The following is a 22,011-nucleotide window of genomic DNA, read 5'->3' on the forward strand; positions in this document are numbered from 1 at the left end:
TTAAATGAACACAAAAAAGTAAGTTGTCATAGCAAAAGCAAAAGAATTAAGTGAAATTAATGTAAATAAGTCCATAAGATGAACTGCAGCCCAAATACACTTTTTAGAGTGTACACAACAGGAGCATGAGCACATGCACCAGATCTAGTTAACGCTGCTGCATTTACTCATGTTACAGATTTGCAAACTACATAACAATTTCATAAAGTCAACAGCACTGATATTCTATAAGATTTGTATTTTTTTAGACAAGGACCTTGCAATGACAGTGAAAGTAAGGCTGGATTTAAGAACTAGTAAACTAGGTAAATGGCTAGAGCTTGGTGAGTGACAGCAAATAGTTTAACTTGCAAATTTGTCCAAAGAATTCAGCTTAACTTACTTTGAGGAACGTGTTTAAAAACAGTTCAATAATTTTATTTGCGAATGCTGAAAAAGCAGTGTTCTTTTGCTTACCTTGACATATGGCCTTATGTTAATGCTGGCTATCTTTGGATGCTGATCTGTGTTATTTTGAGTTTGATTTTGTTTCTTTTTTAAAACTGGCACAAGTCTGACAGTAGAACAAATTGACAAAAGATCTCATTACTCTTATTTATTTTATTTTTGCTACAAGTAACCCTGCATGTATGAATTAAAAATCTATGTGCATAAATTTATTTAATGAGCTCATTTTGTTTGGTAAAGAATAATAAATAAAGAAAAGTCGGTATTCTATTGGAAACGGACATTTATAGTCTGCACTGTTTCTGAGATATTTTTTAAATCAAACTATTAAGCTATTGTGTAATAAAACCCACATCTTTACTAGGTTTACTTTAGCTGTACAAGGCATCCAGATCGCTCGGGTTTTTAGAAAAACGTCTTTAGATTGCACCCAGAATCACACACACAAAAAATGCCTCTGTGAGGCATCATTTTCTTATTACTGTTCCATTCTGAAGCCCTGAGGCCAATGCAAGAGAGGTACATTATAAAAAAAATGATTGAGACATCGATTGTAAAAAAAATGACATGAGATGAATACATTTTAACGTACGCGTAATTCTGACAAGGAATATTTTATTTATTCACGTAGTAAACCAGTGTTCCATATTCGGAAACCCGTTTTCCTCGTCACTAATACAAAAACAAAAAAAAAATCTTAATATATTTCAGAGCGGCGGAAACGGGCTTCTATGCATATACGATTAGGTAAGTTACATTTGTATATTCAGTAAAAATGAAAGAAAGATAGAAAGAAAAAAAAAGACAATTAACGCCGTCGTTTATTTTGAAGTACTTCCGGGTTGCTGTGACCTCCATACACAGCGCCGCCCTATCCGCCACCCTTCTCTCTCGGCCCCGGGAGCAGGACGTATCTTCAGGTCTCAAACATGCTGTCAGTTCGCCTCGCAGCGGCTCTTGCCCGCAACCTACCACGAAGAGCTGGATTTGTAAGCACTTCTAACCTATTTATGTTTTTGCTTTTCTTTTATCTGGACATGAAAAAAGGAATTGTTCATATTGAAACCGCTGCTGTTCAGTTGTCTTTGCACTGGAGGACACAGAGCCCTTCACATTCCCAGTCCCCTCTGTTGACATTATGCAGCTGAAAGACATTTGGGATATTGCAATATCTTGCTAATAATTTATAAATAATAGGTTGGTTCCCTGGATGATTGAAACTGTGCAAGCGATTCTGTTGTGACGAAGGCTTAATAATTTAAGCCATCGGTTAAAGGTTAGGCTCGTTTCTCTTTTAGCTAGCTGCCACAATAGTGGATTGGGAAGTGTACAGATGATGAGATATAAGTAACATAAAACTGTGGATTGTCATCCTTTTTCATTAAACTAGATATTTCTACACAAGTTCTGCTGCCATATTATTCACTTTGAGATATTTGAAACGCAAGCATTTTCTAACCAGCAATAATCAACAAGTGTTCTCAAGTGACTGTCTTAATTTTGGGGTGAAATCTGTTCCCTGCTTTCTGAATACTTCCTGTTAAGTTTTAGGTTCATGTGAAAGTGAGCCTGACTTCTTAATTATGTTAATATAATGCTTCTTTTTAAAAATAGTTTCACAAACTTTTTAATGATCTAGTCATATCAGCCAAAATTTGAGCTTGCATTAAATGCTTACGTTGTACAAATATAGTAAAAATAAATAAATTAAAAAAATCCAAACAAACCAAAAACCTCCCTATCCTTTCAGCTTTGGCATGTAGTAATGTGTTTTGGTTGAAAGTACAGTAGAGGAATTTTTAATAATTTAATCATAACTTCTGACTTTTTTTTAGTCTATCCTGTGACGAGGCACATTATGATTCAGGCAGTTTCTCTGGCATCCCAGTGCCTACATCCCTTAAAGTAGGGACAAAATTATTTAAAGTTTAAGCAGTTTTGAAATGTAACCTTGGTACACCTTGAAACATTTGATCGGTGTATGCTCTCCAACTACATAAATCTAATTCACTTATTTCTTTCTGTGTCAAAGGTATCTAAGAACGTTGCAGCAGCATGCGTCGGAGCCAAGAATCTGCACACCGCCCAGCACCGGCTCCAAAAAACAGGTCAGTGTGTCAAGAAGCTCCTGCAAGTCTTTATGAATTTTTGGATTTATTCGTAACAAATTTATTTATTTTTTTAAAAATTTACGCTGTAAAGGCACAGCTGAAGTGTCATCCATTTTGGAGGAGAAGATCATGGGAGCCGACACCAGCGCCGATTTAGAGGAGACTGGCCGTGTCCTGTCCATTGGTGACGGTATTGCCAGAGTGTACGGCCTCAGGAATGTGCAGGCAGAGGAGATGGTGGAGTTCTCCTCTGGTCTCAAGGTGATGGTGTAAACCTTAGATTCAGTACTCTACCTGGAGAAACTGTATCTTTGTTTATTTTTGCTTGATAAACAAAGTTGGTCTCTTATTCCAAGTGCTGAATCTTTGCACTTATTTAACATCTATAATTTTGTTGTGTGCATTTGATGGCTGCTTCTGAAATCAAGCGTTCTCTTTTCCAGGGCATGTCCCTGAACTTGGAGCCTGACAATGTTGGTGTTGTGGTGTTTGGTAATGACAAGCTGATCAAAGAGGGCGACATCGTCAAAAGAACTGGCGCCATCGTCGATGTGCCTGTTGGTGAAGAACTCCTAGGCAGAGTTGTTGATGCTCTGGGAAATGCCATTGATGGAAAGGTACTCATTTTAATTTATTGCTCCCTTGGGTTGTTGTGTTGTCTTTCGGGGGTTGTTCTAATATTAATTCCACAAGTTCTTAGTTGCTAGAAGAAACATAATGACTTTCTTTCTCTGTCCTCTCCAAAAGGGCCCTCTCGGCTCCAAGGTGCGCAGGCGTGTGGGTCTGAAAGCCCCTGGTATCATTCCCCGTATCTCTGTGAGGGAGCCCATGCAGACCGGCATCAAAGCCGTGGACAGCTTGGTCCCCATTGGCCGCGGACAACGTGAGCTCATCATCGGAGACAGGCAGACTGGGTAACGGGATGCTGCTCAAAGAGAATATTTTAATCACTCAGCATGCAGAGATGTTATTTGCAGTGGTTTTATTTGCCCTTGCAGCAATTAAAGTGGGATTTTGGGTTCCACATAACTTCTGTAAGTTTAATTATTATTTTATAGTAATTTCTTCTGCAGTGATGAACTAATTTAAGGGACATTGGAGCTGTTTGTCTTCCAGTTTGTCACCATGGGAACACCAAGCATCACCCCAAACATCTAGAATGAAATATAATCATGGTAGTGGCTGTTTTTCCTAAACAGGGACATGGAAGTTGGTTGGAATTAATGGGAAAAGATAGATGAAGCTAAATAAACCTGTTTGATGCTGCAAAAATCTTCAGACTAGTGTGGAGGTTCACTTCCCAGCAGGACAATGACACCAGACATACAGTCAGAGATAATATGCAATGGTTCAAGCATATTCCAATGTTGGGTCCAGACTGTATTCCAACTGGGAATACACTATTGAAGTTTCTGGTTGTATTGCGATTAAAAAATATCAAGGGATATAGATATTCATTATTTGTATATCACTCTGAATGTCAGCTAAGGTTCCTGCGTTTGTTTTGCAGCAAAACCGCCATCGCCATCGACACCATCATCAACCAGAAACGTTTCAACGACGGAACTGACGAGAAGAAAAAGCTGTATTGCATCTACGTTGCTATTGGCCAGAAGAGATCCACTGTGGCTCAGCTGGTGAAGAGGCTGACAGATGCCGATGCTATGAAGTACACCATCGTGGTATCGGCCACTGCCTCCGATGCTGCGCCTCTGCAGTACCTGGCTCCCTACTCTGGCTGCTCCATGGGGGAGTATTTCAGAGACAACGGAAAGCATGCCCTCATCATCTACGACGATCTGTCAAAGCAGGTGAAACTTCAACTTCTGCCTCGGGGGTGGGGGGTTTAGAAAAGATAGCACCCAGGTCCTGCATTGGACATTGACTAAACCTTGTTGATCGTCTCTGCAGGCTGTCGCCTATCGTCAGATGTCCCTGTTGCTCCGCCGTCCCCCAGGTCGCGAGGCCTACCCCGGGGACGTCTTCTACTTGCATTCCCGTCTGCTGGAGAGAGCTGCCAAGATGAACGATAACTTTGGCGGCGGCTCCCTGACCGCCCTTCCTGTTATTGAGACACAGGCTGGAGATGTGTCGGCCTACATTCCAACAAATGTCATCTCCATCACAGATGGACAGGCGAGCAGCTGATTTGTCATGCTGGATGCCGATATGCTCAGTTTCTAGCTTTTCCTTAAATGCGGTTTCCTCACACAGATCTTCCTGGAGACCGAGCTGTTCTACAAAGGTATTCGTCCAGCGATCAACGTCGGTCTGTCGGTGTCACGGGTTGGATCCGCTGCCCAGACCAGGGCCATGAAGCAGGTTAGTCCTGCTTCAGGGCCTGAAGCTGAAGTATCCTCTGTTGTCAAATGCTTCACTTTAAGCAACCTATGCTTCCCGTCGTTAGGTGGCCGGTACGATGAAGCTTGAGCTGGCCCAGTATCGAGAGGTGGCCGCCTTCGCTCAGTTCGGTTCCGATCTGGACGCCGCCACGCAGCAGCTGCTGAACCGTGGCGTTCGTCTGACTGAACTCCTTAAACAGGGACAGTACTGTGAGTGTCAGCTGCTTGCTCCAGGTTTTCATGTGGATGAGATTCATTCTCAACTCTAATTGTCTGTTTTTTTATTTATTTATTTTTTTATCTTTCAGCTCCGATGGCCATTGAAGAACAGGTAGCAGTCATTTATGCTGGAGTGAGAGGACACCTTGACAAGATGGAACCAAGCAAGATCACTAAGTTTGAAAAAGCTTTCCTTCAGCACATCTTGAGTCAGCAGCAAGACTTGCTGGCAGCTATCAAGTAAGAAAAGGATATTGCATCTATTTTTTCCCCTTTGTAAGAATGCGTTGTAACAGTTTTGCTCTTCTTTGCAGGGCTGATGGGAAAATATCTGAAGCTTCTGATGCTAAACTCAAGCAGATTGTTTTGAATTTCCTCTCTAGCTTCGAGTGAAATGACACTCATTTGGTCTTGTTTGTTTCCAAAGCAGAGCACGAGTTATGCTTTCAATGAATTTAAGAAAAGTTCAAGGGATTTTATGTACAGATATCTCCTAAAGCTAAATAAAGTGTTCCGACTAAGTGACATTGCTGTCTTTTTCTCAATGCTTAGTTTTCTTATTCTGCTGTACACAATCATATATGTGCCACTGTAGGCAAGGAAACCAAAATTTTATCAACAATGAGCTTTAGTTTTTAAGTAGTACAAAATCTAGTTTAAATACCTTTATGTTCATATGAAAAAGGTTCAATGTGAAAGGTGTGAATGTAACAGTATTATTAGAGGTCCCTCTGCTGGCCAAGAGCAGCAATAACCAAATTGTATTAATTTCCTTGTTAAAGTATATCTGTTAAATATTTGCACCTTTTGAAATTCCATATTTTTTATTGGAATTTTATGTGATGGATCAGCAGACTTTTAGATGGTACAATTTAAGTAAAAGGAAATACCAGGTTTCCGTTTGTCTTTTTTGCAAATTTGAAAAGTGTGGCATACATTTGTACTCAACTCCCTTTTACTTCGAAACCCCAATATAAAATAAAAAGCAGCCAAATCCTTTCTGATGCCATCTAATTAATAAATACTAAATAAAATCCCAGGCTTTGTACATCTCAATTAGTCCTCTGAAAATGGAGGGTGCAGAACCTCAAACTATGTTGGGTATATGAAATCACATGGAACATGGTATTCTTCTCAGCAGAGACCAACATATTTCTTTTTGGCATACTTGGAAAGTGTTGTGTGGTGGAAAACTCTGCACATCTTTCTGAACCCACCTGCACTCATAAATATAGCATTTGCAGCATCATTCTGAGGAGACCTGGCAAGGAAGCAGATCAGAGTTGATGGAAAAGTTTGATGGAGCTAAATACAATTCAATCTTGAAATAAACTCTACTGGAAGCACCAGAGACACGCTTGAGACTGGGGAGGGTTTTCACTTTGCTGCAAAGTAAGGAACCTAAATAATTTACTACAATCGAATATTTTAGATCAGTGCAGAGCACACCTAAAGGTGAATGGGAATCTGTGACGAGATTTTAAATGGCCAGTTTGCTGGCCAATCAAGCAAAGAAACACCGCATTGAACCACCGTTTGGTGCATTTGGCAGACTGGTCCTGCTGGAAAAGAAAATCGGCAAATCCATAAAACCTGTCAGTGAAAAGAAGAAGAAAATGATCTAAAAGTTTCCTGGTGGACGTCTACATTTACTGTGAGCTTGAGAAAACGCAATGGATCAACACCAGTAGATGACACGGCTCCCCAAATCATTACAGACTGTGGAAACCTTACGCTGGAGTTCAAGCAACATGGATTCTGTTTTTAATAAAATGTAAGACTACTGTTTCAATTTATTAAAATATAACTCTTTATTAAATTCTTAAGCCTTCATTAATTGGGTGAATAACAACCACTTGCGCAGTGAAACAAACTTTATGAAGGTGAGGAAATGGTGAAACCTAAAGCTAAATCCACTGTAAATAGTGAAAACAAAAATAGTGACAACCTCTATGAATGTTGAGTGAAGGACGCTGATTAAACATTTAGCAGAAACTGAAGTGACAGTTCAGTGTTAACGTAACATTATGAACAGTGGGACAGTGCACTCTACAACAAAACATACTTAACGGTGTATAAATTAAGTGATTACTTTTAAGACAAAAACTCATATTAAAACACGCACACCGGTATGCTATTTGGAACAAACATTTAAAATCTGCATTAAGAAAATTGTTAACTATACCCAGTACTGTTTTGTGTGGATCACAGGCCTGTGGTGATTATGTTTGGGTATATTATTCTGTCTGACATAACAGGGGTCGTAATAGTCCCACTCCAGCGCTGAAGACAGCAGTCCGTTGGACAGGCCGTCGCTATCTGCAGACAAAATGCGAAGGGAGACACCTGGAAGACACGATGCCCACACCTCTGCTTTGTTATAAACGATGCAAATAACTGCCAGCAACCACATGTCATTTTGCCTCATCCACATTATCCAAGTTACAGAAGTCAGAAAATTAATGTCACATGAACTTTAAATACATTTAAGACAGTCTGAGTGGAGGAGACTTTTGTACCTGCACTTGCTCCGAAGTCACTGTCCAGCCCAGGACCCACAGCAGAGGTGTTCAGACTGGATGTCTCTGAGGTCAGGTTCGTGTGCTCACACTCCGTGAACAGCTTGTCGTACGGATGCACAGGAGCGGCTGCATTCACTTCCGTTAGCTTCTCGTAAGTACTGCTCCGACGAATGTGAGCCACATGATCTGCTTCCTCCTGTGAATCAAGGAAAAGTAAATGGATAATTGCTGACAGATGAATTAAAAACCCAGCCCCCAGCTGTAGACTGCAGAAATCCACTTCTTGTCGCAGTTCCTTTGATTTGTCCTTAGTTGGTAGAGACCCAGTATCTTGTGCTGACTCGTCATCACAAATTGACTGAAATATATAGATACACTAGTTTCTGAGCAAGTTTCAAATAAACTATATACTGTCGCAATAATCAAAAGACTTCTGGAAAGGACATCTGACCATTCCTCTAGTTAGGGGTTAAATATAGATTGGTTGATTTTACATGCACAGATCAAGCTCTTTAAGCACAATTCACAATTTTTCAATAGGGTTGAGAAATAGAAGTCTAATGTTTGAACACAGATTTTTCCCAGTTTCTGACAGTCACCTTCAGATTGGATTTTAAAAAATTGGTCAGCATGTTCAAGAACCACAAAGACTCAAGCTTGTCATAAACAGGAATATCCAGTGACACTAATCTCCCGGTTGACAGGGAAGCTAATATGACATTTGCTTAACATAGGGTAGTGACCAAGAGTAAATGCAAGAGCTCCAAAATAGGTAGAAGTCAATGTGAGGCCCTCGGGCTTAACAACACTGAATAAACCATAAAGTACGGCAGTGGTAGCATCATGCTGAGGCTCTGTCTCCCTGCTAGTAGTATTGGTCCAACTGGGTGGAATAATGCAGATGGAGTACGTCTTCCCAATTTTTGATGGAAATTATCCCACACACATTGAAACTGTTAAGTAGAGTAACATGGATGATGGACAAATAAGATTAGGATCTCATTAAAGTTCATGTGTGAGGACTGGAGTGAATACGTTTTGTAAAGAAAAGGATAACCTTCTAATGGGAAACAAACCAGCAAACAATGTCAAATGATGGACAGGCCCTGCTCTAAAATCTAAGTGAATTATGAATTAATTAGGGTTGAAATAAGTTGCATCAAAGTCTTCTGCCTGTAATAATACCTTGAGCACTGTCAACATCTTAATGATAAACATACAAAGTCCTTAACACTTGCTGAACGGATCTAAACTAACATTTACGCAACCGTCTGTCATCCTCTCACACAAAGAACTCGCTCACCATTGGAGAGTTTGGTGGAGCCAGATGTACTCTGGAGTTAGCCTCCGTATCGCTGGACTGCAGTAAAACCGGAGCACTCCGACACCAGCACGGCTTACTGTTACTGGAAGTCAGTGGCGCCTCGGGGGTGAAGCCCTGCGCGGAGGACGCGGCCCGGATGGTGCTCGGCGCCCTCAGAGACCCGGAGCCAGTCGCACCGTCGGGCCTCAGCAGCCGGATCCGGCGAGGCAACCCGGCTCCGTTTCTGGACGACGCCCTTGAAGAAGTGACGGGGTGGGACAGGACGGGCTCCGACAGGGACATGTAGGCTGTCCTCCCGTCCCGCAGAGGGGAAAAGGCCACGTCGGATACTCTGAGTCTCGGCAGGGTGGATCGCAGGAGCATCTCCTCGGTGTCCTCCCGCCTCGGTCTGCTGGTCTTCTTTGACAGGACCAGGACCTTGTAGCCCAGGAAGAGACAGTTCAGCAGGAGGAGAATGACCACAAAGGGGATGAGCAGGAGGACAACTAAGGTCAGGTTTGTCACAGAGTAGCCTTCTGTCAGATTGTGTGGAGTGGTCTGACGTGGTTGCGACATTTCATTCCCAAGCGCATTGCGGGTGAATTTCTTTGAACGCAGGTCTCCGTAAGCCCTTACGCCTAGTCTCTGTTCACACAGGTGCTTTAATATTCCAATCAGTGGGAATTACTTCAAGTTTGATCTTGGAAAATCACGCAAGTTCTACTTTTCATCGCATTCTTCTCCATTACTGTGGATAAAAATGTTACTGATATAAATATCGCAAAAGTGAGGACGCGGCCATTGATTAAGCCCGGCAACAAACAGCAGTTCAACAGGTGTGTCTTTTTTTTTTTTTTTTTTTTTCAAGATTCTGTTGTAGGAATCACCCGCCGCTAGATGGCAGTAGATTTCTCCTGAATTTCAACAGATTTGAGGCTCAGCCGCTTTGCAGTTACAATTATGTCCAATATGACTGAGTAGCAGCAATTCCGCCGAACGGATTTGAGGTATCAAACATAAGAAAAGGTGTAAAGGTTATATATGTTGTTATTTATTGTCTCAAAGTGTCACGATAGATAGCAACATCTCCTGGTAATCAAAGCTGCCACAGTGCTGGGGTTAAATTAGTATTTGTAGCTAATGATGACATGTTTCGTAGAGTTATACAGAAGACAACATCTGGAAAACTACAAAAGGACATCAAATGTGAAAATTTGCCGAAGTTACAAAACGCAGACAAGACTTTATACAATAGAGAACAGAACAAGGTCCACAGTGACTTGAAACGTAATCATGCCTCTTGGACATTTTACATGTTCATGAACTGGAACTAAAAGCTTGATGCATTTTAATCGGAATTTATGCAATAAACAGATTAAGAAATAGATAGTTGTGGAATGGAAGAAAAATGCTACCTTGTTTTCAAAGGGTTTTACAAGTATACTCTAAAAAACATTGTTTTTTTTTATTTAGAAATTGTCTATGACTCAAGTGAAAGATTGTGATGGCTGAATAAATAATTAAATAACAAATGATCACAGGACATCAATCAAGCTAGAGTTTGAGCTAAACTATGCATGCCCTGCGTTTTAGCTGTGTACTTTCTGCAATATATCTAATTCAGAATAACTGAATGAACCCCTCAGCAGAGGCCAGGAATCATTTGATTCAGATAAGTGCAGTCAAGTCAACGCTGAAGCTTGAGGATTGACTGGACACAGCAGGTATGAACCATTAAGCTTTAGCTCTGGCTGTATTTTCAGTGTTAGTGTCCTGCTGGAAGGTGAGCCTTCAACCCAGTCCCAAGTTTTTTTTTTAAGCTTCTGACATGTTTTTTTCCCTAATGGCTTTCAAATGTTTAGCTTCATCCATCTTCCTTTTTTGTTTTTATGCAGGGATTTCCTGTCCCTGCATAAAATAGCATCCCCACAGAATAGATAGCTCCACCAACGCACTTAATTGTGGGGACGATCTGTTCTTATTTGTCTGACAGATTACAGTTTGTTCATGTACTTTGCATCCATGTAAGTATGCAGCGATTCACTTTTTCCACATTTTATGTTTCAGCTTTATTCCAAATTGCATTGAATTATCCTCCTTCCTTAAAATTCTACACATAATTAACCCATTATGAAAAGATGGGGAAAAAAATTTTGAGCGCTTGACAAATTAAAAATAGAAAACCAAGAAATAACATTTACTGCATTTGTAGATCATTTCTGTTAAAATATCTGTAATGGACTTGAAAGTTTATTTATAATTAATTAAATTTATTTATTATTTATTTATAATTGGAGCTCTAGAAAAAGAGCACTCTACATTTTAATTTGTGTAACTTTTAAATAGTATGTTAATGCAATAAAAATGATTCTGTATATTTGTATTGTAAATCAATAATCATTGATAACATTGACCTGATTGTGTTTTGGTGAACAGAGAAGAAGATGTTCTTATTCATTTGTTTATAGGCCTAATGACCTAATTAGGTCTATAAATTGAGGTCCTTGTATATATGCAACAATAGAAAACCCGCAGTCAAGTTTGTGTGTTTTTTTTTATCATTTTATTTTAATTTTCATGCCGTAGAATAAAGTAGGAACACATCAGCAGTTCTTATTGCAGATCATATACAAACTTTTCTAGTCATTCAATAGAACATTTGACAAGTGAATCTCTTTTAGAGACAACATTTTTTCATTTTGCACACAAAGTAGACCTTTGCACACAAGTAGTTTTTGCTATTGTAAAAAAACAATGCAAAAGATCAGTCATATGAGCACCATATAACCATAAGAAGAAGAAGAAGAATAAGAAGAAAAGAAGTAAGGTGGTGTTTTTTTTCTTTGCTTGTTTCTGCCACTCAGGTTTAAGTAAGTCTGTACAGACTTAAATAGCACACTGATATCCTGCCATAAGTTTGCAAGTATAACAGTACATGTACACCTTTTCGTCTAGGAGAAGGCTGTTGAGTGAATGCTTGCCTCAGACAGCTAAAAAACCCTTCGTTAGTCCAACAGCTACCACTCGTATGGCACCAGAAGCTGTTGTGCATTGTACTAGTTCAGAAAGCCTCCTCTCTACAGTCCAGTTTGACTTCCAACTCAGCTCTGCTTGCCTTTTCCAAGCACAATAAGAGGTTGTGATTGGTTGTGAAATTAGCACCTTAGGCAAGGATGTGTTTCAGAATTGAGAAAGACACATGGTGATGCTGTGTCAAGTAGAAGTGAAGCAGGCTAGCACTGTCCCAGGCTGTGCTTGATGATCTCGCGGGACTGTGGCGGGATCCTGTCGGGGAAGAGCACCTGGAACTCCACCACCAAGTCGCCCCGCTGCGACGGGCTCTTGGGCAGTGGGAGGCCCTCGCCCCTCAGCCGCCGGACTTCGCCTGGCTTGATGATGTCGCTGCACGGTAAAGGCATCATGCGGTTGTCCAGTGTTGGGACATTGACTGTGCATCCACAGAGAGCCTGGAGACAAATCAAGAGGGAGGTAAAAGTTAGTCCTGGCGGCCTGTTGTCAACATCAGCTTCACAATCAATGAAGGAAAGTGGAGCGTGAACAGTTGTGCAACTGCTAAATGCTATGTATGCGTTCTTGTGAAAAGATTTTCCGAGTTACGCAACGGTGGTACAGATGTTATAACCGGCGTTCTATTTCTCTCCTGTGTGTGGGAGTCAAGTGTTTCTGTGACTGATAGGGAGCCAAACGAGGACGGAGGAGCTATTTGAAATGTCAGTCTCTGTGACTGCTGCTCTGCTAATCTGTGCGTGGGCTGGAGGAACTGAGAGGCTGAGACAGAGCGAGCCAGTAGGACTGTCTCCTTCTCTCTTTCTCTGCCTGGTTGTTGAGGCTGCAGTGAGTCTAGTGGCTAAAAGGGAGGCTGGAGTGCGATTTGTGGGTGCAGTCAGCAGGCAGCAGGCTAAATTTAGCTTCTTCTTTTTTTCTCTCTCTCTCCCTCTGCAGGGGCTGCTGAGGTAATGGAGGTGTTGGCTGACTGCTGCCATTTGGTTTGTGGGGATCTGTCAGGCGACTGTAAGTGGTAGGCTCAAATGCCCACAGTGGAACAAAAGTGTTCTGTTAAAAGACTGAATTAAGTATATCTATAGTTTGTCTGGTGAATTTCTAGAACAAAGAGTGAGTTGGTGGGTGTTTTAGAATGTGGTTCATGTGGACACTAACTAATGAGAGACTCACCTCTTTAAGGGTGATCTGGGCCGTGTAGACGATGTTGGACCCATCTCTCTTGTACTCTGGGTGGTCTTGGTCCCTGAGAATGAAGGTGATGTCTGCAGGAGGGCTGTTGGGGGTCTCGTCCCCCTCCCTGGGGAAGGTGATCCTGGTCCCGGCCTTCCAGCCTTTCTTCACCACAACGTTCAGCACCTTCTCCTCGGTTCGCAGGCTTCGGCCGTCAGGGTTGAGGCGGCTGCGCGTGATCTTCATTTGCTTTGTGCAGCCATGCATCACCTCGTCCAGGGTCACCGGCAGGTCGTGCACCACGGCCTCGCCAGACAGGCGCCGTGCGCCCTTCCGCAGGCCGGCCTCACAACCGGCGAAGCCACCCAGGTGAGTGAAGGTGGATCGCCGGAACGGGTTGAAGAGGTCATCGTCGGCATCGGGGTCGCTGCCGAAGAAGATGTCGAAGTGGTCAGAGTTGTGGAAGAAGGAGGAGAAGGTGGCGTGGGGGTCGTTTTGGAAATTTTGGCGGAAAATGTTGCCTTGGCCTGCTGAAATTCCATTTTTAAGACCTAAAAAAAGAGAATAGACAAATTGTTAAAAAAAAAAAACAACAAAACATATTTCCTGATGGATTTGAGTTGTCGCTATGCAAATGTTGTGCACGAGAGCTTTGATTGAAGCAGTTCAAAGTATATACATGAAGTCACATCTGCTCACCTTCTTCTCCAAAATGGTCGTAAATGCTTCTCTTCTGGGGGTCGTTCAGGATCTCATAAGCTTCTGCAATCTCTTTGAACTTCTCCTCCGCGTCGGGGTCACTGTTCTTGTCTGGGTGGAACTTGAGGGCCATCTTCCTGTAGGCCTTCTTGATCTCATCTTCATTGGACTCAGGCAAGACGCCCAGGACCTTGTAGAAGTCCTTGCCTGTGGGTTTGATGGAGAGGCAGGGCGTGTCCTGCTCAGACTTGGTGCTCTCCTGCAGGAACACAACGATTTAGATTTTTAGATCACTTTGTCATACTTTCTACATGCTGATGCACATGTTGTGACATTTAATTTAACACCAGTTGTGTGATATATATATATATATATATATATAAATATATATATATATATATATATATATATATATATATATATATATATATATATATTTATATATATATATATATATATCACACAGAATCCCTGATGAAAACTGTAGTGTATGAGCTACAACGATAAGAAAGATAGAAATGATTGATTTCTATCTACACAGATAGAAATCACCTTCAGCTTTAATTCTCTAAGGGGAAACACCCCTATCTGTGCTGCTGAGCAGATGCATAAATTTTATAGGCTGATCTCAACACAACGTGAGAGAGAGGGGGGTAACCCATGTGAAGGGATCGTGAAAAGACTTTCTCCCCCCAACAACTGAGAATCTCCGCAGCGATTGGCTGATAGGGAATCCGCGTTTCTAGCATGTGAATGAATGAAATGACAGCATCTCCTACAGATGCCGGCGGAGTACAAACGCCGGCAAAGAATGCCATGTAACTTTAAAATAATAATAATAATAAAAACTGTACTTACAGCTGACGATGATGATCCAGAGCTGTCACCCCTATGCATGACTCGCACTTTGCACTTGACATTTCCATTCTTTTGCTTCACTCCGAACTGGGTCCAGATGAGAACCATGATTTGAAGGGTTGCTTGGTCTGTTTGTTTTAAGAGCTGCTTCGAATCGCTGTCCACTGGATGTGTGGTGCTGAAATCGCTCCGCTTTCGCTCCGGGCTCTCTAAGCTCCGTCCTGTCTGAGATCTCTGCTCGGCTCTCTTAAATACCGCCGCCGCAGCTCCTTTTTCACCGTCCCCTCCGCCGCCCACGCATCCCGGTCGAGCTTTCCCGGGACCGCCCATTTCCTCACGGGATGCCGGTGTGCTCAGCGCACCCGGTGAAAGGCCATTGGTGCTCGAGCGATGATCACGCGGATGTTGCAGCCTCCTTTTCCATCTCGAGACTTGTTTCCGGAGTTCTAGAAGACAGACCGGAGCAGACTGTCACGACTGGGTACACCGAGTCCTCTTTCCCCGAATAGAACAGACTGGAGAGACTGAAAAAAGAGAGGAAAAACTATGTCTGCACAGACAACTTTGAACGATGGAATCCCTCCGCTGAGATTCTTATTAATATTTACAAATGTATTTGTCAAGCAAGCAAGTTCATCGCAGTACTACATTGCCTTTTGTTAGATGTTTTGCTTTGCAAAAATAATGCATACTTGCACCTTTTTCACGTTTTGTCACATCATCACAACCACAATCAAGTACAGCGTAGTTATAAAGTATGGAGGTATGATTTTCAATATTTTTTTTATAACATGTGAAAACGATGTGTATTTATAATATGCAGGGCTATATTTGCTTAGATATCCCTTTAAAAACCAAGTGCAACCAGCTGCAGTGAGAACTAATTAAATTAGTTAATAGAGTTTGTGTATAATTTCAGCAGAAGATATTCATAAACAAACAGTAACATGAAGACAGAGAAATGCACAAGACATCTCAGGGATAAGCATGAAGCAGGTTAGGTTGTTAAAACTTTCAAACTTTAAACAATCCATCATGGACTGTTTAAAGAATATGAGTCATATACAAGAGAGCCAAGACATAGTCGGCATCTAAGACGAGTAAAACCACCATCAGAGAAACCACTAAGAGGCTCATGGTAACTGTGGAAAGCTGGATAGATTGACTGGATCAATCTGGTGGGAGGATCTGTTCATACCTCACGAGGAAACATATTAAAAAGCAAGTCACTATTGAAAAAATATCTCCTTTGTAGTTCATCACATTCCTCAATGAGGTGACAAGTTACTTATGGCATATAGCAGGGCTTGTTAATGGCTGTTAGCAGATTTTTTCTGTCCAAATTTAAGCATTTTTCCAAAGAATCACTCTTTTCTCTGGATATCTGAAGTTGGTCAAAGTACATACCCTAAAAAGGAGAATAAATACTTTTTGCAAGACATTGCATAAGTAATCAAACTACAAACCAAAAACATACACAATAAATCCAATATGACACCAGATCATTACTTCTGGATTTTTTTTAAAATTTTTTTTATATTCTTGGAAAATCTAGAGTATTTCTAGTATTTTGCCCACCATTTATGACAAGCAGAAAAATACAAGAAAAAAGTGTAAGAGATAAAGCAATATTTTTTTTTATTTTTGTTTGAATTATAATAAAAATGATTGCTAGACACGCAATATTTGTGACAGGCTCCTGGGTTAAAATTGATAAAGTAAAAAATAAATAAATAAATAAAAGCATACACTAGACAAACTACTGAAGCATAACATCAGGACATAGCATTCATTTTAAGCCAGGTGTACAGCAGTACATGTAAAAAAAAAAAAAGGCATAATACAACAACAATCCTCATGAAACTTTTATTTTACGAAATATGTCAGAAAAGTTTTGAATGTCCTCGTTCAGACCGCATCTAATATTATCCCTCGGACTTCGTGACACACAAAGAAAAAGAAAAGAACAATTGAATTCTAATGTTAGAATGTTCCAGTGACCAACAATGAAAGGCTATTTTCTGCACCTCAAATTAGCTGTTGAAGTTTGCAGGTGAGTGTAGAAAGCAATGGATCATGCAGGGGTTTATATAAATGCACCGCCTACGAGAGCCAGCCAAAAAAAAAAAAAAAAAAAAAATGGTGCTACTGGATGAAAATGAAGGCAAAGCTATGCACACGGGCCACTTGACAACAGGCAGCTGTGGGAGTAAAAAGCCAGTCTGATGTTATGTAACCCAATGTGTTAAAAAAAAAGCCGGCCTGCGATGCCACTGTGGACATTTTGTGATGTATGAAATTTTGAGATACTGACAAGTTTGATGCCGTCTGATTTAAATGCTTTCCAGACGTGCTAATGGGTAGATTTTGAAGATAAGAAGACATATGTGTCGATTTTAGTTCAAGTTGAAGCAGTAAAAATATAAATAAAAAAATGGCAGAAACAGAGCCTAAATGTATCTGCTGCTGGTGGAGGGTAAAATGAGAAGATATTAATACTGTCAGGGAGAAAGAGGAGCAGATGGGCATGTCAGCACAATTAATAAAATCTCATCAATCACAGGACTTGGTGGAACATTCGATATCGTACGGGATAACTTTCACAGATGCACTTAACTGAATATTAGCGGTTTATATAAGTGGGGGTTTACAACTAAGGAAAGCTGAGCACAATGGACAAAAACATTACAAAATGTCAAGATTTGGAGGAGTAAAAAATTGAGACCCTGATGAATCGTCTCAAAATGTCTCATCCAATTTGTGACATTTAACAAGGACATTTTGTTAGAGTGGAAAGCATAAAAAAACAAAAAAAAGCTGCAATAATCTTGTTGCATAAGTGTTCATACCTTGTTATCAGATCTCGTCCAGGACAGCTTGAAAACACTGGTTGTTATTGTGACAGTTTTCCAGTACAAATTTTGCAAATTCTCCAATCGCCGGAGACTTATTTCTGTCGTGAATTTTTAACCAGTACTTGAGAAATGATCAACTTCAGTAATGGCATTGCTGTTAATATTTTCACCTCTCTTTAACGACTTGCTACGTTGCCACGGTTTACATGAAACGCTATGGATTCTTTGTGTACTTGTCCTGACTGTTACCTTTGCACAGTGAAATTTTGATTCCTTTGTAGCCGGTCTGCAAAACAATGGCTTCAGTTAAAGAATCAAATCTCAAGAAAAACCTTCATAATTGTTGCTAGGTGTTGACTCTACCCACGAAGACTCAACACTGGAACTGAATCAAAATTACCTTATGGCCAACTAGGTTGCATTATTTTAGTATTTTTTTTAACAGATTTGTTAGTTTTTTTGTTGAATATTATATGTTATGTGTTGTAATGAAAATGGAAAAAGTTCTGAAGTTACATATGTCATTTTATTATTTTTTGTGTGTTGACTTGTCATATCACAAAACATGTTATTGGGGTCTCACCACCTTGTTTTTATTTTTATTTTTGAACCATTTAACACAAAAAGCTCTAACCCACGGAAGTGTTTGTATTTTTAGCAAGGTTTCTTGTTTCAGACACCTCTGTACCTTAGTGTTAGTCTTTTTTCATGCCCATTCAATTTAGTTCGACTGGAGAGAGTCGGACCTAACACAGAACCCTGAGGGGCTCCATAATTCATTGTGGTAGAAAATAAAGAGGTCTTATTTACCTCCATAATTTGGAATCTGTCTGATAAATAGGAATTTTACTCTTGCTCTTCCATTCATTGACACATGGGGAAAATATACAAAAGTGTGATCGTAGTGATAGCTTTAGCTTAAGTAAAAGTTGCAATTCAACTAATTCATAGAGTATAGAACATTTTACTATGAATATGAAATTGGCAGCAGATGAAGGTCACACATTGCTAAAATGCAGCATCTACCTTATTGCCATTTTCCTTCCATTGAAGTCTGCCGTTTCTATTTGAGGCAACGCTACACACACTACAGGATTACGACACACACTGTACCATAGTCATGGATCGGAGCGGCACAGTCCCAGGGAGCGTACATTTATGGCAATACTTCCTCCTCCGTAGAAGCTTCCTCCAATGGAAGATGGAGTTTCCTGGGGATTCTCCTGTCGTCTTACAGGAAGCAGCAGACAAATTTGGTTTGAACATGATCACCCCGAAGCGTCATGCGCCAGATACCAGCTCTTGGATACTATTCACAGATCGAGCAGGATGGAGTGAATCACAACAGGCGACATTCATTCTCCCAGCCCACAAGAACAGTTTGGCTGCATTTGGCCTGTTTTTTTTTTTTCTCTCTTATTTTTCTCCTTCCTTTTAACACATTCACACAATCTCGCTCTCTCTCTCGCTCGCTCTCTCGCAGAAACACAAAGTGTCCTGTCAGTCTCACAGGAATGAACACCATTTAAAGCATCAAGCAGGAGTGACACTGTAATTGCTGGTTGGCGAGAAGGCTGACATGCATCCTGTTCTCATCATGTTTGCTGTTCTCACACATTTGGTTTTCGCAGCACCGACAGGCTCCGATCCCTTTGTTTTGTTGGAGCTTCCACTTTCTTGTAGCAGAGAACATACAGTAGCTGTAATGTTTCTGATGGCATCTGATCTGCATAAATTAAAACATGATTCAGTAAATCACTTTGACAATTTTGTGACACAGTTATGTATTTCTCTAGTTCGTTTACATAAAAAATACTTATCAGACAAATGGCATCAAGTAGTATTTATTTTATTGTCAACTAAACTCAAGAACACCTATCAGATTGCTTTGATCACATTTCCAGACTGAATTAGTATTTTTTTTTAATCTGAACTGTGACAAATATACAGCAGATAAATTAAGTATTGAACACATCACAGTTTTTCAAGGTAAATATATTTCTAAAGTTGCTATTGGCAGAAAATGTCTACCAGGTGTGGGTAACAAGCCGAATAATCCATACATAGAAAGAAACCAAAACAAAAAAGTTCAGGAATTAAGTTATGTGTGATAATGTGAAGTGACATACGGAAGAAGTATTGAAGACGCTTTCTGATATTTATTAAATACTTTGGTAATGACCTCTTGAGGATGTCTCCTGTTTGGAGAAATTACTTGCATGCATTGCTCAGGTGTCATTTTGTCCCATTCTTCCACTTTATCTTTAAACCTGGAAGCTTCTGCCTCTTCTATGAACTCTGATGTTTAGTTCTTTCCAGAGATTTTCAACAGGATTCAAGTCAGGTGTCTGGCTGGTCCAATCAAGCTGCTTTATTTTATTTCTCCGAGGCCAGACGAGAGCTTCCTTGGCTCTGACTCTGGAATCATTGTCTAGCAGAAATGTGAACACCCGTTTCATGTTCATCATTCTGGTACATGTTGTTGAAATTGAAAAAAACAAAACAAAAAAAAAAAAAAAAACCTACGTGTGTTTCTGAAACAGCAAAAAAAAAAAAGTATTTCTCTGTCTTTACCCCTGATACCGACTGGACAGCTAGAGATCAACCAATAAGAAAAAAGATGGATTCAATGTTACATGTGACCCTGACAGAAAGTAAAAACTGTTTTGCTCTCCAACGTTAAAATGCATTTTGTTTTATATTCACAAACTCTATGAGGAACCATCAGATTTTGTAGCTGCTAATATGTGAGAGACTTTATAGATGAGGAAAGTTCATCCCTCATCCCTGCAGCTTCTGTCATCCATTGTTGCTATGTCTTATGGGACTAGCGAGTGCTTCCTGCAAGGGATTCGGAGGGGGGGAGAAAAAAAAAAAAAGAAGTGATTCACCCTGCTGTGAGCACACAGCACGGGTACAGAGTATGTGACACCAACCTCATCCCACATCATTCTGCTCCCAACCCTCACCCTGCCCTTCAAAGGGCAGCAGATGAATCAACATAGTTTAAAACAACACAAAGAGAAACAACGTATACTGTACGAGACAAGAAGAAGAAGTCGTCATGTCTCACGCCTTCTCTCCCCTCTTCCTCCCCCAAGTCTGCTTCTCCCACACATTTCTGTAAGTGTGACTGGCTCTGATTTATTTCTTTATTTTTCACTCTGGCCAGACTTCAGCGCACCAGATGCACAGACAGACAGCCAAATGGCGGCACAGACATATTAAGATGCACAGGCAAACATCGACCCAGACAGAGCTCCTGGTGTGCAGCCTGTCATCTTCTTTTCAAAACCACTGAAATCTTTTCGCTCTGCTTGAAAGGGGCGAGACTGGCTGTTATCATCCGAGAGACGAAAAGAAGACAGATAACGGATGAAGGGAAAGACAAAAAGACAAAGTAACACACAGGTTCATAAAAAGTGGTTGAACAGAGGAGAAATGATTAAAAAATAAGAGGACAGATTGGAATGCAGTGATGGATTATGGCTGGCAGAGAGGGAGGGTTTTGCAGGGGGAACAATTTGGAAAATATCCCGCAGCTTACTGTCTGCGTTGATGAAAGACTCTGCTGAATATTAAATTTTCCACAAGCACCCTCCAAAACTGGGCTATGATGAGCAGAAGAAGGCTCACATCCCGTGTCCGTGTGGGAGCCCTAAATGATTTCACACATGGTAGAAACTACTTTATGTTCTTCCTGACAACAACTCGCAACTAAAAGTGCAGGTACATATTTCCATCTTCCTGATTTTCCATCCAGTGTGGCTTTCTTGTTTTTGTGGTTCTGGGTCGCCTCCTGCAGGGCGCGAGATGTACTGCGTTGTGAGCAAAACATTTTTCAATCAGAAAACACTCATTTTTATGTAACTGATCCGGTTATATAAGCAGAAAACATGAACATCACAGCAGCCACATTCAAACTGTTGCAAAACGACATCTCTCTTACAGACCCATCGCAACTGCTTTTCACATTTCCAGCTGAGAATTCATCCCTCCATCCTCTCCAGAGTCCGTTCTCCCTTGCAGCTGCTCAGAGCCTTTTCTGACATCCTTAATTGCCTCAGGTAGTGCTGGTTTTCCTCAGGGTAGGAGACGGCGGACAGTGGCGGCCTGCAGATGGCCGGGTTCTCCGAGGAAAGTAGGAGGAAGATGAGAGTCGACAGGCAAAAAGGCCACGTGCAGGCCGGTAACGCGAGCTGATAGGGGACGGTAGAAGTGGGAGAATATGACACAATGTCTTAGAGACACCTGCAGATGAGGCCTCCAAAAGTAAGAAACTTTCGAACTTACCACGGACATTAGTTTTGACGTCGCTGAAGTCACGTATGCACAGAAAAGTGCTGAAAAAGACATCAAAACACCTTTCATTATGCAGTTTTCTACTTCTGACGAAGAATAATTAACTTAGTTTTCAGTCTTACCACATATTAGAGACAGTATGTGTGTCTGCCATGTTAA

At 40.9% G+C, this 22,011-nt stretch overlaps 3 protein-coding genes and 1 pseudogene across 4 annotated transcripts; 1 reads left to right on the forward strand and 3 right to left on the reverse strand.

The window, feature by feature from the left end:
- Positions 1-1,285: 1,285 nt before the first annotated feature.
- atp5f1a (ATP synthase F1 subunit alpha) lies at positions 1,286-5,644 on the forward strand. The gene is made up of 11 exons (XM_014979395.2): positions 1,286-1,436; positions 2,480-2,555; positions 2,650-2,819; positions 3,002-3,175; positions 3,306-3,472; positions 4,069-4,369; positions 4,470-4,694; positions 4,773-4,880; positions 4,966-5,110; positions 5,209-5,359; positions 5,434-5,644. Exons 1-11 carry the CDS (start codon positions 1,377-1,379, stop codon positions 5,510-5,512), a joined length of 1,656 nt encoding a protein of 551 aa, XP_014834881.1. The 5' UTR covers positions 1,286-1,376; the 3' UTR covers positions 5,513-5,644.
- Positions 5,645-6,905: 1,261 nt separating this feature from the next.
- hwa (huluwa) lies at positions 6,906-10,124 on the reverse strand. 2 transcript variants are annotated; one of them, XM_088010651.1, is made up of 3 exons: positions 8,945-10,124; positions 7,639-7,837; positions 6,906-7,438 (listed from the first exon to the last, which is right to left on the reverse strand). In XM_088010651.1, the coding sequence occupies exons 1-3, from the start codon at positions 9,518-9,520 to the stop codon at positions 7,299-7,301; spliced, it is 915 nt and encodes a 304-aa protein (XP_087866777.1). In that variant the 5' UTR covers positions 9,521-10,124; the 3' UTR covers positions 6,906-7,298. The 2 variants fall into 2 exon arrangements, with proteins under 2 accessions (XP_087866777.1, XP_014834893.1); XM_014979407.2 differs by having other exon boundaries at positions 6,906-7,465; positions 8,945-10,120.
- Positions 10,125-11,299: 1,175 nt separating this feature from the next.
- LOC106912579 (dnaJ homolog subfamily B member 5) lies at positions 11,300-14,921 on the reverse strand. The gene is made up of 4 exons (XM_014979393.2): positions 14,696-14,921; positions 13,838-14,096; positions 13,139-13,689; positions 11,300-12,411 (listed from the first exon to the last, which is right to left on the reverse strand). The coding sequence occupies exons 1-4, from the start codon at positions 14,801-14,803 to the stop codon at positions 12,178-12,180; spliced, it is 1,152 nt and encodes a 383-aa protein (XP_014834879.2). The 5' UTR covers positions 14,804-14,921; the 3' UTR covers positions 11,300-12,177.
- A 6,618-nt stretch (positions 14,922-21,539) lies between these two features.
- LOC106912558 (urea transporter 1-like) overlaps positions 21,540-22,011 on the reverse strand; it is a 4,127-nt pseudogene continuing 3,655 nt past the window's right edge.

This window comes from Poecilia mexicana, unplaced genomic scaffold (assembly GCF_051168715.1).
Source record: "Poecilia mexicana isolate PSO_F unplaced genomic scaffold, ASM5116871v1 scaffold_12, whole genome shotgun sequence".
In the NCBI taxonomy this organism is placed as follows: Eukaryota; Metazoa; Chordata; class Actinopteri; order Cyprinodontiformes; family Poeciliidae; genus Poecilia; species Poecilia mexicana.